Here is an 18948-nt window from a genome sequence, read left to right on the forward strand (position 1 = left end):
ACTTCCACAGTTTCCAAAAGCACTCCACATTGTTTCAGAAGCCAAAAATCCAGTTCTCCCTAATGTATTTCTGAGAACCTTCCACTTCCTCTGCAGCTGCCACAGTGTAACTGTGGACAATACACTTATGTATTGACAATACACAAATTTTCTGTGGAAAAAGGTGCATCTACTTTCCAGTGGGTCCTCAGGCAGCCTAAAGCAATGAGATGGTCTATCAGATTTGTTTGTCTTGGCAAGGAAGACAACAACCTTGTTCTTGAAAAATCTACATTTAGCTCCCCATCTATAAACAGTTTTCATCAGTTCTTCCATCTGCAGTATAAGTCTTTGTTTGGCAAACAATTTGCAATGTTTCTTGTTATACATGTCAAATTGTTTCTGTTCTGCATGAGCTATAAAGACTTAAAGGACCAAAGTTCCATGTGGTGGTTGGAGTTTGTTCCCTCTGAATCCAGGGGTATCTTTACTGCCCTGGCTGGTCCATGATTTCTTTGCATTTCTTGAAGTCTGTGACTACAGAAAACAGGAATAAAACTCCTTGCCATTAGTGACATAGCAGTGCATGAGTCAACACACATTCTAGCTAATGTCCTTTTACCTTTTGGTATAGTTTAAAGCAGGATGCAAAATATTCTTCCAAAAATATACTAAGTCCTTTCCATCCACTTTCCTGTAAAGCTATGCCAAAAGCCCTGGGAAAGCCTTTTGAATCCAGCCTACATGCTCAAAAGAAATCTGTGAGACTGGCAAAAACCCACAATATAATTAGGACAATGTTGGAACTCAGATTAACATTATGGAAAGCAAACACCTTTCATACCACTCCCAGCTCTCACATATCCATGCTTAAGGGAGATTAAAATTCAGATGCTCATGAGCAGAGTAGCTCTTCCCAAAACAACACTAGATTGGCCCAGGTGGCCACAACCTGCACAATTTTTCATGGACTGACTTTCAAATTGCCTCATGGCTGCTTTGGTCTCAGAGATGTTGAATATCTTTCTCAGCTTTTTCCAATGCAGACCAGATGTTCTATTGTGATAATTCTCTCATGGGCCTTTTCCATTTTGACTCTCCATCAGCTGGAGATCCAAAGAGACATTACTTGAAAAACAGGAACCATAAAAGAGCCAGGAACTTATAAATTAAAACATAAACATTAATTTGTTTTCCAAAATACAGATGTCTTTTGTCAGTTCAAGCCTTGATCTCCATCAGTTAAAGGCAGCAGTTGTTCTGTGGAGGCATGCACTGGAAATCAGCCAACGGGCATTAACTTTTGGTTCTGATTGAACTGAGGAAAATTTGAAACAGAAACACAGAATTAAAGTTGTGATAGCAATTATTGTCTGATAACATTTTAAAATGTTCACAACAATAGAAGAAGTGTCTGGCCATAAGGAACTGTAAATTACTGAACCTTTTTGGAGGAGGCTCAGGAGAGATTTGGGTTGTCCTTGGGGATGGCAGGCACCTGTCCTTCTCCTCACCTGGCTCGTATGGCACATGGACCAGGACCCATCCCTGGGGAAGTGGATCCTATGGTGGTGACTGTTGCACTTGGGTCACAGCAATCTGGCACCACCACAGCTCTGGACAAAGGGACTGGGCTGGAAGAGGAAGGCACACCAGACAGAGACAGCTTTAAAAAAGCACTTTTATACATTACAAACACAAGTTGCACAGATTTAGTTTTGTATTGACATAACACAGCAAGCCTTATTTTCAAATAGCCACTGAAAAGCTGTCTTTTTTTAAATGCTAAATCACTTGATATATCAGTATTATTACATCTTTTAACATTTTTATCTCAATAAAACTTTGAGAATATTTAAAATAGCAGAAAGGCTACAGGCAACCAAAGAAGACATCTATAAAACTGTGCATAACAAAGAGATAAGGATGAAAAGTTACTTACTTTTTTTAACATGACCTACATGTGAACTAATTTTTTTATCTTTAAAAAGTAGCAATTCACAAGTCACACCTCTTCATTCCCTTTGAAATCAATTTTATACACCTACACAATTCTTCTGACAGTGGATTACTGCAGGTTTACACTTAAACTTTGAGTTTCCAGTTCTGCTGTGTTTTCTTGAAAAAAAATCTCATAGTATGAGAGATAAATACTACTCTGCAACTTTTAGCAATGAACCTTCTGCAACTGAACATTTTATTGTACCTAAGCAGGAAAGGTACAACAAATTGCTGGTCTTGATGTAATCAGTTCCCTCTCATATGGGCACAAACAACCACCTGTAATTTATAATCCAATCCAATCCAAGAACTATCACTGAATGATACCCTTTTCTTCTACTCCTTCAGAGACTTTGCTTTTACCAATAATTACTTCTTCTAGAGCCTTCTGCTCAGAATAGTCTGTCCTTTATACCAAGACCTGTCCTTCCTCTGTACTACAATGAACTCACCTGGTGGAGCAGGGATTGAGCATTTACTCCCTCCCTCGACACCACTGGAATAAATCCTTGCTCTCCAACACCCTTTTATGACAAGCTTTACATATTTTTTTTTTTTTTCTTCTTCCTAGGCTACAGCTCCTCTAGATTTCACACCATACTATTATCTGCCTATACTCTTCTTGCTAAACTGTTCATGCTTTATTATTTAAGTGCAGGGAATTCTAAGTAGCTGTTCCCACTTCATCTGCTCTTCCCTTGGACAGTGAACCAGCATCTGCTGTTCCCTGTCTCCTGAGGAAGAAACAACTTCCACAGAAAGCAGCCACAAAGATCCTTTCATGGTTTCACTTCACACTAAGAAAGATTTTGATTTTGATTGCACATGCTGGTTCCAGCAGAATTTGCTTTCAGGTAAAAACTGTAGTCCTGTATATTGGTAAAGTTTTAATATTCTCTTCTTTAAGAAGAAGACTGAGGTAAAAATTTAGAATACACATTTTACTTAAAGGTTTTGCACTGGCTCAGACAATTAATCAGAGATGCCCTTCATCAAAAATGTAGAATTCTATTCCAAAAGCATATGAGAAGCAAAAAGAGTCAGATATTTCTGTGAATTTATAGTAATATACTGATAACGTGCATTTATAGTTGTATCTGTTAGCTTATTAAGAAAGGTGAGTTTTCAGATCTATATGTGTTACAAATTAACTATTTATGAAATTCCCAGACTACAGAATGATGAAAATCTAATTATTTCAATTCAAGATGAAAGAAAGTTATTTTAAACATAAACTGTGACGTGGCAGATGTACACTCACTTTTAAAGATAATTTTAAATAGTAAAATGCATTGCAGCTGGTATGTCTTAAAAGTGAAGACTTAATCCAAACTACTATTGGTAAGGACTAAGAAATTATTTCCTGGCTTTGCAATGTCCAGATCCTGAACTTTTGCTTCTGTTAATCCCCTTGCTCAGTCAGACATCCAATTGTAGGAATAGCAATCCCTGTCCTCCTCCCATCAAAGGGGCTGCAATGGCTCCCCCTTCACATGACACAATCTTTTTTACTTTTGGCATCCCTTCCAAACAAGCCACTCCAACAAAACTTTCCCTGGATACACCACCTTCACAGAAAAAGAAGTGGTTACAGTTTCAGTTGGAGGCACTTCTGCCAACCTTTCCCTAGATGTCGCCACATTTTCTGGCTCCTTCATTACAGCCTTAATTAAACTAAGTTTAAACTAAATTGAACTACATGGAAAACTATCATGAAGGTTCCTACTTTCTTCATATAGAAGAAACAGAAAACTATCACAGAGTAACCCAATTTCTTCACAGCAACAAAAAGACATTATAATTATACGTAGGTATGAATCTATTTAATAGAATGTATCTAATATATCCTGCCAATGCCATATTGAAACCTGAAAACAGCTTTTATCACAGACTTTTTTTCACACTCTTTTTACCTTCCTAACACACCTCCTACTAATTGTGTTAACTCTTTGAGTCAGGAGTTGCTTGACCTCTTCCATTACTTTGCCTGAAACAATCTCCTTAAGGATATTTCCAAAGTTTCCAGATTCAGTTTTCATGCATACTTTGCTATTCTTTCTCTCTTAACAATTTTTTTTCAAAGGATGTCCCTCTTCTCTTATATGATTTTGCCACTATCCAAGTGCTACAAGGACACTATTTTGGGAATTCAAGGCAGGATTCAGGCTTGTGTTTTTGCTGATTTGGACTTAAAACAGGGTTCTGAGGGCACCATCCTTGTTTCCACTCCAGTGTTAATACCTCTCTGTAATTCACAGTTTCTTCCTGTGGAAATAGTCTTTGAAAAGCACATGCTGATTTCTACACATGAATGAAGTTTCCATATTGTGCAGAAATATGAAGACTCTTCAGTTTGTAGAAAAAACTACCAAAATATCTTTAGATTTTGTATTTTAAATTTCAGTTGTGCTGAAGTAGTCATTGATTGGTTGTCCACAAGATGGGGCTTCTACAACAGAGATCTTTATATACAAATTTAAGATTCTGATGTAAAACCTATGAATGGCATTACAGCTGACAGGAACATACTGTGAAATTTTGGCACAGGAATGGTCCTCACTGCATTCCCCATTTCTCATGTAAAAACAACAAAATTTCAAAAGAAATTTTGATCTCTCCTCAGGAAATCAAAACAACAGCAAGTGATTTTATCTTGTCCTTAACCCTTGCACGGTGCTGGTGTACAGCTTGTAAGCCAGAGGCAAAAATCACCATTGCAATCACCCTGTGTCTTGCAGAGATTCTGTGCAGTCCCCTATATCTACATGAGTGTTTGTGGAACAGCACAGAAACCAAAACACCAAATGAAGTGCCTGTGGTTTTTGAGACATTTTCTAAGTCAATATGCAGCCTTCAGAATTTTTGAAGCAGTGTGTAAGTCCACTGCTAAGATGATAACACCTCCAAATGAAAGTTAAAATAGCTCCACAGAGTGTGCAATTTTTGTAAACTTAACTGAAAGAGGGAACAGTTTGCTGTTACAAAAACTAATGGTAGGCATACACTTCACAGTAAATGAAAAGTAAAATAATTTATTCTTAGACACAACAATTTTGAAACATTAAAAAAAAAAGAATAGACTTAAAGTACCTTTAGCTGTCTTGTTTCACTGTGGTGTTTGTTTACACAGTATGTTCTGCTAAGAAAAAAGGCCTCTCTCCTCTTTTGTCATGTAAGTAAACAAGCAGGATTTTCATGTCTTATAGGAATCTCCACATAACTAAAATCAGAACAGACTGAAGAATTGTACAGCTACCTTCCTTTATTCCTTTTCATACTGTTAGAGGCTTAATTTATGGTAATTTCTGTTTTCTGCATGCTATAGTTGTTTTGTAGAATTATTTTTCAAGAAACTCAGCAGTGTTTGAGCATGCAAAAGCAAATACTGATAAAAATTTCCAGCCTGTCCCTCCAAGAAGAAGCTGTACAAACACAGACTATCAAAAAGTAAAACTAAATGTTAAGAAGAAACATTTCTGGCCAGAGGATAAAGTGAATTTCCCAAGGGCAGTCATTCACAACCACCTCATACTTCTAGTACAAAATCTTCAATGGTTCCTTCTCACATTCCTTCTGTTCAGTCTCCAGTAACTTGCCTGCTGCAATTCAGCCAGTTAAGCTGTCACAGACCAGAGTTTCAACAGGAAGTGCAAAATAGTACCCTTCAGAATAATCATCTGGAGAAGCATAAAATAAGAAAATCTGAGCAGGCAGGAATTACATGGAGAAGGATAGGGAGTGACAGGAGCTACAAACTGCAGGAAACAATGTGCTAGGAAAAAGGAAGAACACTAAATTTGATCAATGGCATTTTTGCACACACTAATTTTCCCTTTATTAAATGCTGAGATTTTAACTGGATCATTCTGTGCAGCTTGGGGTGCCACGCTTACTGGAAAAGTGGACCAAAGAAGGAGGCTCCAGGACAGTGAAACATCTCAGAGATTTACACATCATGATCAATAAGGGAAAACTGAAACAAAGCATTGTAACAGTTTTCAGATATCTAAAATTGCTTTAACAATACTAACAGAGCACATATTAAAGTGTTTCACTTACAGCAATTATAGAAAACTTAGGAAACTATAGAAAAAGCAGCAATGGATTAGAACACAGTACCTGTAGCCATCATTCAGTATCCAGAAAGAGTTTCAACAGTTTTCTGTCAAGGAACAACAAAGACATAGATGATCTTGGACTTGGGCAGAGCTGTCTGACAGGTCACCCTCCCTAGGTTCTCATGAATCCATTCAAGTGTCACTCTATCACTCTGTTATTGCAGAAGACCTACACTTACCTACAGGAAGAAAATAGAGATTTTAGGCTACAGGAAGCATGGTGAAATTCAGAAAAACAGGAAGACTATGGAGAAGGTGAACAAAAAGTTCAAAATTTTGCAGCAGAATGTATATTTAACTAGAACACACAATTCCTCGACTCTGTTTCAAAGAATTACAAGTTTTTCGGATACTACCTTACTGTTGCAGAGAACTGGAGGAACAAGAAGTCTAACAAACTGGCTTACTGGTGAACTGTGGATGGAGCTCACTCCTTGCAAATTTAGGAAATACTTGAACACAGCAAAAAGTGAAGCTTCAATTAAAATTTAAAATTAAAATTTTAAACATAGATTTCTGCGTGTTGACTAACCATCACTTGTTGAAAGTCAACCTAATACTTGTGTCCCAAAGCCTGTCAGGAGGACATGTCAGCATGTGCCACTCTGCTCAAACACACCAGCTTTCCTGCAGGAACTGTGATTTCTTAGTTATTGGGAACATCCCCACCCATGCTACTCACCCAATTTTTTACCTGCTGATATCTTTTCATCCTGGCATTTTCTGAGGATACAAGGAAGAGTTAGAATCAAAATAACACAATAGCAAAGCATCTGCTGTAAATCACCTGAGAGAAACAAAACACCATAAACCAGCCAGGAACCTTTTGGGTTTATCTCCATATAATCTACTGCAACTAAAACCATTCCTGATACATGTGACCTAATCCGCCTTTCAAAGCCTTCAGCAAATGAGATTCCCAGATAATCATTTTCGGTGCCAAACTACATCTGCAGTTTGAAATAATTTCCTAAGGTCTACTTTAAGTACTCCACATCCATCACCTCTTGCCCTAGATCCACTGAGCATAAAGAAAAACATATTCCTTCTCTCTGCAGAGAAACATTTTACCTTTTGGAAGATCATTATCATTTTCCCCCAACACCTTCCTTTTCTTCAGACTAAACAACCCCAATTCTTTCAATCTTTCCCCTTAGATCATATTTAAAGGTCTCTCATCATCCTTGAAGTTGAGACTGTGGCAACATGTGGTACAAGGAGAAAAAGGAAAATTGATTCCTACACAAAAGTCACGAGGAAGCTGGGTGACAGAGGGCTTGTTTGAAGAGGTTGCTTTTGTACGATGACTGTCTGCTTTGTTGCTTGGGTGATTTAGTGCCAAAATACATGTTCTTTCTGTTCTTTGTGGCTCACAGAGCAGGTGTCCCAGTGCACAGAATAGGCAGCAATAACACTCCTTGCTGAAAGAAAACATTTTGCACCTGGGGAAAATCGATATTATGGAAGGCAAGTTATTCTTGCCAGTAATGGAATACTTCTCCTTACCAAGATGTTATCTTTGGGATAAATTGATATAAGTGGCATATTTGGGATACCAGGATTATTTAGGCAGAAGTTTAAGTAATTTTTAGAAACATGAGTAAAATCCTGCATCACAAAGTACATTTCAGGGAAATATATTAGTTCCATAATTGCTTTCTAGTGCTGCATTCACTCTGTCTCAGAAAGCAATATGCAGTTGTAATATACACTGAGAAACATCTATGGTTCAGCTAAAATCAACAAAACTAAAAATAATCATGTGCATTTTAGAAGATGCCATGTTCTTTATAACCAGATAAATTAATTCTGCCATTCCTGTAATCAGATTCACATACATAATAGAAGAATGTAATTTACTTCCATTCTCCAGAGGTATACAAAGTCTTTTTTTTTTTTCCTTCCAGAAAAAGGTTTTAAAATGGCATTGTGTTCTATTCCCCAATGTTACCCAAGCAAACAGAGTTATCTCTGGACCTCTGGGTACCATGGCATGGAAAGATTGCACTCAGAAGTCAACTGAGCTTCTGTGTAGGAATTGGGAAAACAATCTTATCCAGAAAAAAAGATAAGACATAATGAGAGATGATAAGTGCTGGGAAAATAAGCTTGATGGAAGAAAAGGAAGTTAAAAAACTTTTCCATGCTGAGGAAAAGAAAAGGTCTTTCAAAAACCTTTGTTAAGCATGACATATTAAACATATCCAAAATGTTGTCCAACAATAACATGAGCATGGATCATGTAAAATGGTGTTATCAAAGGGTCTTTCATCCAAAAATTAGGCAATTTATGACATCAATCTTGCAGAAGAACTCTTAACGAGAAGGACTTTTTATGTCCTCAGTGGAGTTTAGATTTTTAACTCAAAAGGAAACATTTTTTTCAGTAAAAAAGTTCATAATCTCTGGCTACCTCGTATGAGCCTTAAGAACACATCAATATGTCACTTGCTTCCCCACACATCAAAAGCCTGTAAAATAAACCATAAACTTTGTCTGCATAGTTTAACACTTTTTATCTTGAATTTTCATTCTGTATTGAAAGATTGATTTCACTCAGAAGATGCTGGCTGTCAGAAGGTGGTGAGGACAGACCCGTGTATGACACTGTTGTATCAAGGTGTGCCAGAGCATGAATTCTGTACACTGGCAAACTTCAGAACATCCCCATTTCCATTCTGACAACAGATTACAGCCAACTGTTTACATGTCTGCAGGTGAGAAAAAGTTTAATTGACTTACACTGCCAGTTCTGTACTAGTATTAGCCTGACAATATTTTTTGTATTTGCAAAATACAGTCTAGCCCTAAACCACTACATGAATTTTTCTTCCTCTATAACAGTCTTTTAAGGCTCCAGAAAATCTATTACTTGCTCCCCAAGCTAAATAGAGGAAGTAAAAACCAGAGAGAATTGAGGTAATCAGTTAAACTGCCCTATGGTCCTGCTAAAACATACCATAAATCTAAAGAAACCACACTCATAAATTACATCCTCTGAGGACCCATCCCTCTGCTTCCTTGTCCCCAACCTGCAAAAAAGTGTGGTAGCAAAAGGAATAGGTTCACAGGCTACACCTCAGCATATGCAGGGATATTAAAAGACATTTGTGAACACAACAATTTTCCATCTCCTGGACCTTTGTACAACTTTTGAGCCAGTGGTGCAAAGCCATTATTAATGACCTATCTGAAACAACTGGAGTGAATGGCCAGGAAAAGCAATACCTTCAACCACCCCTACTTCAAAGAATCCAGGCACTGCTGGTAGTAGCTCTTCCCCCTTCAGAGCTCTCACAGGTGCAGTCTGTCTTGTTGCAAGGCCAAACATGAAGCTCTGCTTCCTCTTTGGTTTCTGTGAGTCCACCATGAAAAGCAGATCTCTTCTGGCATTTGACATGTCTGCATTTTTTAAAACATGCCCAGATTGGGAGCATCCTGTACCTACGAGGGGGAATGATTCAACTGGGCTTAGCATCTATTCCTTCTGGACATCTGCCTCAAGGTAAATAAATGCAACATCTAAACCATGAGATGCAGAGGAAATGCCATCTGTGCCATGACTGCATATCAGGATGAGATCAGCTTGCACTCTGGTTTCCAATGAAAGGGTATTTTGGCATGTCAGCCACCAGGGAGGCACCACAGGTTTCCACAGGATCTCCTCACTGTAGAGGATCACAAGTGTGATCACAGCCTCACACCAAGGCACAGTGTGACCTGTGGCTTTCACTGAACTACATCAACGACACAGGCCCAAACCTCACAGAGAAAACAAAACATGAGCTCACAGCTGAATAAATAAGTCTTTCTAGTTGCCCATAATCTCATTCCCAATGGTGCCAACTGTACAACTGAAAATACCAGTGACAACACTGGAGTTTCATCACCAGGTTCTCACAGCAGACAGCTCTGACATTGCCTTAACCTTGAAATCATGACTGGGTGAGGCAGTGGCTCACTGGATCTCCTCCAACAATTGCTTGCCTAATTCTATTAAACCAAGGCAACAGACTCATAGGATAAACACCCAAATGAGCAAGCCATGTACAGCAGTCATTATTTACAATTCACCATTGCAAAGCCTCTCTGTCTTGAGCAACACTCACAATCCTGCCCCATTTTTAGTTTCAGTTTCCTTGAAAAGCCTGAAACCGTGCTGCTATAAATGGCAGCAATCACAGGCTTTACACCAGGGTTGTTTAACTTACCCATTGATAAGCAGCAAAACAAACCACCCTAAACAGTAATAAAACAAAATCTCCAAGAATGAACTCATAAGGATAATCAGCAAAATGTCTGATCACAGACTGAGGTCCACCAGCAAAGATTGTGGAGCCAAACACGTCACTGTGAACAACAGGTCTGGAGATAGTCTGACCCAGAATGGGACCTCTGGTGCAAAGCTGTATCAGCAGAGAACTTGGTGATATGCAGCAGCCACGCTGTACTGCTTTACAGACTGGACTTTGCAGCTGCTCTCATCTGCACCACAGTTGCTTCACTGGAAAAAAGACTTCATGTTAAAAATTGGATTTAAACGTATTTTCCATGGTGTGAATCTGAAGGCCAAGCATGCATTTTGAGGAGCTAAAGAACCCTAAGAGGACCATCGTATAGTCCCCTCTGTGTGGGTCAGTGCTGACCCACTAACACAGTGACACAGGGGCATTCACCATCCTCAAATTCGCATTTATCAGTACTTACCTATACTTCATATCCAAGTATGAATATATGTTTATGAAGGAAAAGAAGGAGTTAAATATATGGCTTATTAGAGCACCTGCTCATTGCACAAAAAAACCTTCAGAAACGCAAAAGCCAAGCGCCTGTTGCTGACTTTGCTCTACTCTGGGGTCCACTGCCCTGCGCCCCTCCGGTCACATCAGGGACCAGCACAGGGAAGCCCCTTCCCTGCCTGGGGACCCGACTTTGGGAAGGTCGCTGGGCCTGGCACAAGTCCCCTCAGCCACGGTGGGCCGGGCGGTCCCGTCCCGTCCCGTCCCGTCCCGTCCCGCCCCGGCGGGCCGGGCCCGAGCGGCCGCTGGCTCCACCATGCCCGGAACACAAACAAACACCGCGCTCGGGGGCGGAGCGAAGCGGCTCCCACCATTTTGGGGCCGGGGGAGCCCGGCAGGCGGCTGGGTCCCCCAGCCCGTCCTGTCCCGCCTCATCCCGCCGGGGGCGGGCAGGGCTGTCCCCGCGGCGGGGCCGGGGGGCGCGGAGGCCAGCGGGGCCCCGCGGCTGCTCCCCGGGCCCGGCTGGGAGGGGTGAGAGGAGGAGCCAGGGCGGCCCGTGCGACAAAGCCCAGTGCGCAGGGAGCTGGTGACCGGGAAGCAGAACCGCGCCGGGCAGCCGCGGGGCGGGCGGACCCACCGGAGCCCGCTGCCCCACGGGGGGTGGGAGGCCCGTCCTGCCGCCCCCCCCGGCTCGGGGGTCGGGGCGGCTGCGGAGCGGAGCGGGAGGCAGCCGGGCTGCTGCTGCTAGTGCTGCTGCTGCTAAGCCGCTTAGGGCCGGGGCTGGCATGAGCCTCCCCGGCGGGGCGGCTGCGGGCTGCGCGCTGCGGCGGGGAGGCTGAGGGCGCGGATCCGCCGCCGGAGCGGGAGGAGGCGGAGGGGGGGGCCGCGCTCCCCCCGGGAAGATGGGGAACTGCCTTAAGTCCCCCACCTCGGATGACATCTCGCTGCTCCACGAGTCCCAGTCGGACAGAGCTAGCTACGGAGACGGGGCAGAGCCGGATCAGGAGCCGCCGCCGCCATATCAGGTAGGGGAGGGGGCGGCAGCGGGGCCCCGCCGGGGCTGGCGGGGGTCGCGGGGCCGCTCGCCCGGGGGCCGGCCCGCATCGACCCGGGAGCCGCCGCCTCCCCGCCGCTCCAGCGCTGGGCGGCCCGAACCTCTCCCTTTCCGCCCGCACGTAGCGCGGGGGAAGCCGCTTTGTCTCGGCCGGTGCCGGCGCTCCGGGCGGGCGGGAGGCGCGGTGCCGCCGGCGGGGCGGGGGACGGAGGGCAGGGGCCGCCCGGCCGGTGCCGCGTCCTTTGTTGCCGCCGGCGGTGACATCACCGTCTGGCGCGGGGACGCTCCGGGACGGGGACCGCGGGCCCTGCCCGGGCTTTGTCCGGGCCCGCTCGCACCGCTCCCGTATTTTTAGTAGCATCTGATCCCCACTAAGTAACTCCCCCAGCGCAGGGGATCCTCTTTCCCTTCGTCCTGTGGGGCGCCGGCGGGGAAGTGTTTCCCATTGTTCAGTAGGGTCTTTCTTTTCTTTTTTTTATTTTTCTCTGTCTCTGAGAGAATCTGTTAATTTGCATCTTGATGACGAATCAGGGGGAAAGAAGGAAAAAGGCCGGGTATTTGGTTTGATGGCTTTGCTGACAGCGGAGGGTAAGGCCGATGTGGAGGGGGATGGCGTTGGTGTGAAAGCCTGCGCTTGGCCGCCTCTGGAAGGGATGGGCACAGAAAGGGAACCTGAACTTGGGGTTGCCCTTGTCTGCTCCCGGAGATCTCCACCCCCCACCTATAGAAATGTGTATTGACCTAAACAAGCGGTCTACAGCACTGAGAAATTAAAAGGAAAACCATCCAGCGGTAGAACTGCACGTTCTATTCAAGTTTTGAAAGAATTTTCCTATCTGGGAAAATAGCATACATTCCAGAGGAATCTGTAGAAGCGGCAGTCGAGACACGCATTCTGGGAGGGGGTGACTTGAGAGCTGTATGTTTTCTAGGAGTCATTCCCTAATTGCAGACCCTGATGTATAATTAACAAAACTACAGGAAGTATTTAACCGGACAGGCGTGTAATCTACAAATGCTTTAGCAAGTTCAAGAATTCCACCCTGGTAGGAGCCCCGCAAGTATTGAAGAGAAGCCTTACACGTAGCAGCCCTTGCTGGTGCCCTGAAGCTGCACTGATGTTTCTTGGCAGAGTGTGCCTGATTGTTTTGTTTGGGTGCGAAAGCTGAATGTCACAATAAATTCCATGATGCGAGGAATTGGTTTTTTCTGATTTCTGAGCTATGTCCAGTAAATAGAAAGTGTTTGGTGGCAGATCAAGTTTTTTAAAGGTCGTGTTGTTCTAAATTAAGCCTGAACGGTCCATGAGGTTTAGGAATGCATTTCATTTTTGTCAAATCACCATAGAAAATTTGACTGTTTCTGCGATTTATTGCATTTATATCTGTGATTCTAGCAAGACTTGTGGAGGTTTTTTTTTCTTGTTTTTCCCTTTGGAAACAACCTGTTAGCTCTTGTAAGAGTCTCCAATCAGGTATATATATGCCTTATTCAGGCCTTCTAATGTGGATGTTGGTGTAGATAATGACTATTTTTTTTTCATGAAGAACTTGTCTGTAAGTGTGGATGGTTGACTGAGAACACGACAGAGAGTAAAATAAACGAACCCACAGGTGTCTATTATTGTGTAAGTATATTCATAGCAAACCTTTCCTCAGCTGAAGAGCCTGTGCAGCATCAGGTGATTGCCCACAGGCACTTGGCTGTGTGGAACATCACTGTCTGTCCTGAAAGCTCCTTCACTGATCCTGGCAGTTCCTAAAGCCTCACCTTAGGGTAGCCTTAAGTGTCTCATAGTCCAAATCAAAGCTACTTTTTCCACAGGTTTTGAACCACAATGGTTTGTGACTTTAATAAAAATTAGGCTTTAGCTGCAATATTATGCAGCATTTTCTGCACTTTGAGGTTGAGGGGATTTATAATTTTAGATTAGTTAATGATTACAAGATAAACAAAACTCTAAGTATGAGCAATTGCTGATGCTCCAGTATTACTTTTATGCTAGAAATAAGTCAATCATATTAACTTTGAAGTGGCAGCTCAGAGTCAATGTTCCAAATGGGAAAGTTGTGCCCTTGTCCCTGGTAATTACTTCTTTCAGTGTCTTAACCAGAGTTAGCGTGTAATGCGTAGACATGGGGAATGATAGCAGTGAAGGGGATAAAATAAAATTAAAAACTTACTTGTGGCAGCTAGCCTCGACAAACTGGAAGGTGACCAGTTCTAAAAGCCAACTGCTGAAATTTCAGCTGCAAGTGGACATATTTTAAAGGAGAGTAAAATCTGGTGTGTCTGTTGCTTTCGGGTTTGCAGCAACAATATGTCAACTTCCTGAGAAGCTCTTGCAAGGTATGCAAACTAAGGGAAGGATGTTTGTTGGGGGAAGCTACACAGTTGTATCACAGTGAAGATGACTTCTGTATTATTTTTGACATTTAAAGTACTTTTTTGTGTTCTGACAGGATTGTGCCATGGGCATTCATGCGGAACTCTTGTTATGCCATAGTTTTTATTTACCTATTGATTTCCAACTGCAAAATGTACCCCCACTAAAAATTGCAGTATAGTACGTTAAATTCTTTTGATCAGTGAATGCTGTGTGAAATTCCTACTTCCAAAAGTGAGGTTGAGAATTGGATTAACAGTGTGGACACATGGAATAATGAGGAATAACTTCCATTGAGAGGCTCTGCAAATACCTGTCTCTTGGTTCCTGTGGCAGGACATGTTATCAGCTGCTGCAGAAAGGCCTCAGAGAGGAGGCATCTTTTTAAATAGATATCTGAATTAATGAGAAAGTGCCCCATTAAAGCATCAGGTATTTTCTAGTGCACTGAGCTTAACCACTAACATGAGAAATGAAAATGCACCAAAAAAAAAAGTGTTTTCATGGCAGGGAGGAAGGAAGTGATTTCAAGAGTGGACCAACATTTTCATAGACGTTAATTTTGAATGCCTCCATTTTAGAACCCAGAAATTACAACTGCTTTTCTAAGTGTTAAGAACATGCAGCTCCATTTTTATCCAGGGAATCTGTGATTAGGAAGGAGTTAGCTTTAGGTTTGTTTTGTTTTGGTTTTTTTTTTTTTGTTTTTTTTTTCTCAAGTCCTCAAAATTGAGTATGCTTTCAAGTTTGTTTTCCTTTTTGGCATATGACTTCTTCACCATCTGTTGGCAATATGCCTTCTGCTGTTTTTCTGTACAAGTTCACTGGGTTTTTTTCAGTGTCTCTTACTTCTAGTAGTTCTTCTCAAAGACTTTATTTTGCAGAACAGATGTATCCCTTTTCTTAATCCTTGTCTCATGTTTCTGTTCTTAAATAGTTCCTTAATAGCTGTAGGAAATAATTCACCATTTTATTCAATTTTGGATTTTTTACCCAGTAAAGTACAAAATGCTTTACACATTTTCTCCCAAAGTTTCTAAAAAGTATTACTATGGACAAAATACACTGCAGTCTTCTAAAAAAGATGTATGATACTTGCTTAATTACTTAGCTGAAAGCATGAGAAATAAGCACAAGATCTTAGTGTTGACAGTAACCTCATAAAAGCTCATTTGATATGTTGATGTGGCAGGTAGACTAATAAAATACTTTACTCTGTTACCAGGAGAGCTCCAGAGCACCCTCTGGTACTTGGTGCCACCTTGTGCTGTCTTACAGGCCTAGATAAAATGGATAAAATGTTTTCATGGATCTAGTGAATTTTTTTTTTTTTTTTTTTAGGGATTAATTTAAAACCTTTTGGCCTGGATACTCATTTGATTTGGCTGTAGGAACTAAATGAGACAAAAGATCACAAACATGAGCTTAAGCCAATGCTGTGCTCCCATAATCCTCCAAAAGCTGTTGGGGACAGCAGGTTTTGAAAGTGTAATTTAGGATGTCTCATGGCTTCTCTTAAAACTGAGGTTGCTGCAATGGCTTCCTCGGGCCTCTTCTGAATGGAGTGTCACCTGTACACAGTGCACCTGTCCTCATCACTCTGGCTTGTCCTGCTTTATTCCAGCTGTTCCCACTTCAGGGAGGTGGCACATCAGCCTGTCCTGGCTGTGCCATAGGCCAGTGAACAGCACAGTAGGTGCAGCACTGGAGATGCTGAAGAAGTGCCCAGTTTGAACAGTCAGAGAATCTTCTTGAAAGAGTCCACTGCATTTTTGTGTGAACTTTGCCCTGTGGATGGGAGTGTTGGATGTGTTTTGCTCAAAAGAGGAACCAAGCCTTCATTACACTCTCCTCGTGACTTAAGTAATGTGTCACATCGGTGTTCTGATGCTGTCTTTTCAAAGGCATTTTTAATTAGTATAATTAAAAATTTCTAGCCAGATGAATTCTGATCTAGGAGTTGCACTCATTTATTGAAACAGCTGAACAAAAACTCCCTTGGGCCGCAAAGGAAATGATTTATCCTCTGTGACTGAGTGTTTTGTACAAGAAGGAAGACTGGTAGTGTAGCAAGTTATAATCTATCATGGAGTGGTTGTGCAAAGCTGGAACACTTGATCTATGTTCGAACAGCATAAAAGAGGGAAAGATGTAATGGGAAAATGTTACATACAGAAAGCTATCCATGAAAAAAAGCAAACCAACTAGTAGGGTTACTTTCATAAAAGAGAAAGCAATTTATTTAAAAGTTGCCTATGCATGTCTTGCCCTTTTTTTTGCTTGTCCTCCACATCTTGGTGATGATGTGTATGAATTACAGTTGCACTTTTGGATGTGAACTGAAATACTGCTCTAGTCCACAATTCCTTAGTCTGCTGGAAACTTCAAAGGGCTTCAAACCCTTTGTTTTTGTTGCTGTGTTGCTGGTTGGGGCCTTCTGGCAGCAGTGCCTGAGGTGAAGATCAGCTGCAGTGAGGAGGGAAAGTGATGGAGGAGCTGAAGTTGAGAGTTTACTGCATGGGTAAGAATTGGTAGAGTAGCCAGTGGTGCTTGGTTCTTCTCTTCAAGGATGGGGTTGCTTGAGTGACCTTATGTAATTCTCAGAAATGAAGAAGTGTTTTAGTAGTTTTCTGGTGTAACATTTTATCAGAGAAAGACCAAGCATTAAGTGATAAAGTCGCTCCTCATAAGTTGTTACGATACAATTTAGACCTGCATTTAGAAAAGCTGTAAGTGTTCCATGTTTTATATTTGTATGTCCAATTTGATAAACCTTTTTTTAATATCAGTATAGGGCTACACAATTAATTTTCCATACAGTAATGAAATATATGTACTATGAATGCCATTATAGTAGCATTCAAGATTATTTGGTTAGTGAACAATATGCCATGACATTTCTTATTCTTCCACAGCCGAAGAATTTAGCAAGTTATCTAGAGAATTGTATTGCTGGTAATCAGTTCTAGGTGAAAAGTTTCTTGAGGGTGCTGAGTCTAAACTTCCTTTGCAGACAACAGTTAGAAAAAGCCTGCACCTGTATTTCCTGTCTCAATGCATATTGGTTTCAGCATTGCCTTTCATTTTGCTGGTGAAAAAAGTTGGTGGGGCAGAGGGAGAAGAAAGAAAGAAAGGAAGACAGCCCTGAAAGAAAAGGATACCAGAAGGTATAACCGAGTTCAGTAACTTCAGTCTTGAAAATACGTATTCATAAAGAGTTTAAATTAATATTTTAATTAATACTGGTTGAATATTGTAATGCTTTATTTGCTTAAAAGAGATTTTAAACTACAGTCAGTAAAAAATGTGTTAGGCATGGCTGGAGGAAATGGGAAGAGTATGCTTATGTCTGACTTCTGTGTTACCACCTTTCTTAAAAAATTAGAGCTGGTTTCTAGATTCTCTGTTGTTGAGTTGGCAGTTGGTAAGGATCTGTTCCTAACCACTCTGTCCAGAAGATTTTCCAAGGGGAATTCTGAAAAGAATATGTTTACAGTATCATTTAACAGAGTATTGCTTTCTGCTTCACAAGGATTTCTGCAAGAAATATCTTTAAGTTGGATCAAGATGCTCTACAGAGTCTGTCCCTGTCTTCCCGTGTCCCTGTTCATCACTTCCACAAAGGAAGGAAACTCAGCTTCATGAGTGCTTCTGCAGACCCTGGTAATGGTGTAGTCAAACTGGTTGCAGAATGTGAGGCGAAGAAACTAAAAATAACACCTCTTGCTTGTGGCAGATTTGTGTCTTCCAGTCTTTGTGCTAGTCCTTGTCTCTGCCTTCCCATATGCACAAGGAGAAGCATATTTGTATTTTGGAGAAGTAATAGTCTGTGGAATAGACTGAAGCAAACCAGCCATGACTTTTCTATGAGCTAATGAAAACGTTCCTCAGAGACCGAAGAATGACAAAATGAGCAGGTTTTTAGGGATGGCATGGTTGAGTAAGAATAAAACCTTTTCAGGGGAAAAAGCTGGAGTCACCATTCTCTTGACTTTGAAAGGCAAAGCAAGCTTTGATCTCGATTTAGACCACAAGAAAAATGGGGCCTGACATTATGGAGGTCTCAGAAGCAAAGATGTGTCTTGCTCCCTGAAGGTAGGATGTGTTTTTGTAAAAGATGCTGTCTTGTTCTGCCTGCCTCTTGGGGGACAGCCGTAGCAGCGATCTGTCCCAGCAGAGCTAGAGTTGTGTAACTTCTTGCTGGGTAAAACTGCACTTCAACCAAAAAACCTCCCAGCCCCAAGACTAAGCAAAACAAAATCCACCAAAAAACCCCACTCTAGCAGCCCTAGGATAAGCTATCATCATCCTTATTTAATGGCTTCTGTTCTGTTTGTAACGTTAGGAAACCACTTAACTGGCCTGTACTTCAGTTTCTTCACTGTAAAATGTGTGAAGGGATAATAAAGTTTATCTTTAGTGCAGGCATGCTTAGTAATTTAATTCAAGTTTGTAAAGTGTTCAATGGTAGTTTGATTTTAATAAAAGAATATTCCTGTATTACAAAAGGAACCTCTGCAGAAATTTATGACAAACCTGATGCTGTAGAGAGGGAGCTTTATCAGAAGATCTGTTTAAAGCAGTAGATAAGTCTCTGAAAATCTGTTTTGGAATCTGATAGTTCAGCATTTATTTGGCAGCCTGCATTCCAGATGCTTGATTAGTAGGAAT

General features: G+C 41.6%; 1 protein-coding gene and 1 long non-coding RNA gene across 2 annotated transcripts in view; one reads left to right on the forward strand and one right to left on the reverse strand.

Annotated features, from left to right (window-relative positions):
• Window positions 1-1161: 1161 nt before the first annotated feature.
• LOC134046684 (uncharacterized) lies at window positions 1162-11091 on the reverse strand. Its single transcript, XR_009933378.1, has 5 exons — window positions 10806-11091; window positions 6781-6821; window positions 6100-6142; window positions 1494-1613; window positions 1162-1297 (listed from the first exon to the last, which is right to left on the reverse strand). It is a non-coding gene; the product is annotated as an uncharacterized LOC134046684 (long non-coding RNA).
• A 304-nt stretch (window positions 11092-11395) lies between these two features.
• Window positions 11396-18948, forward strand: part of RNF11 (ring finger protein 11) — a 30143-nt gene continuing 22590 nt past the window's right edge. Inside the window, exon 1 of the mRNA XM_062497663.1 lies at window positions 11396-11862. Coding sequence (XP_062353647.1) covers window positions 11740-11862 — 123 coding nt within the window. The 5' untranslated portion in view covers window positions 11396-11739. The remainder of the gene's footprint in view (window positions 11863-18948) is intronic.

This window comes from Cinclus cinclus, chromosome 8 (genome assembly GCF_963662255.1).
Source record: "Cinclus cinclus chromosome 8, bCinCin1.1, whole genome shotgun sequence".
Taxonomy (NCBI): domain Eukaryota; kingdom Metazoa; phylum Chordata; class Aves; order Passeriformes; family Cinclidae; genus Cinclus; species Cinclus cinclus.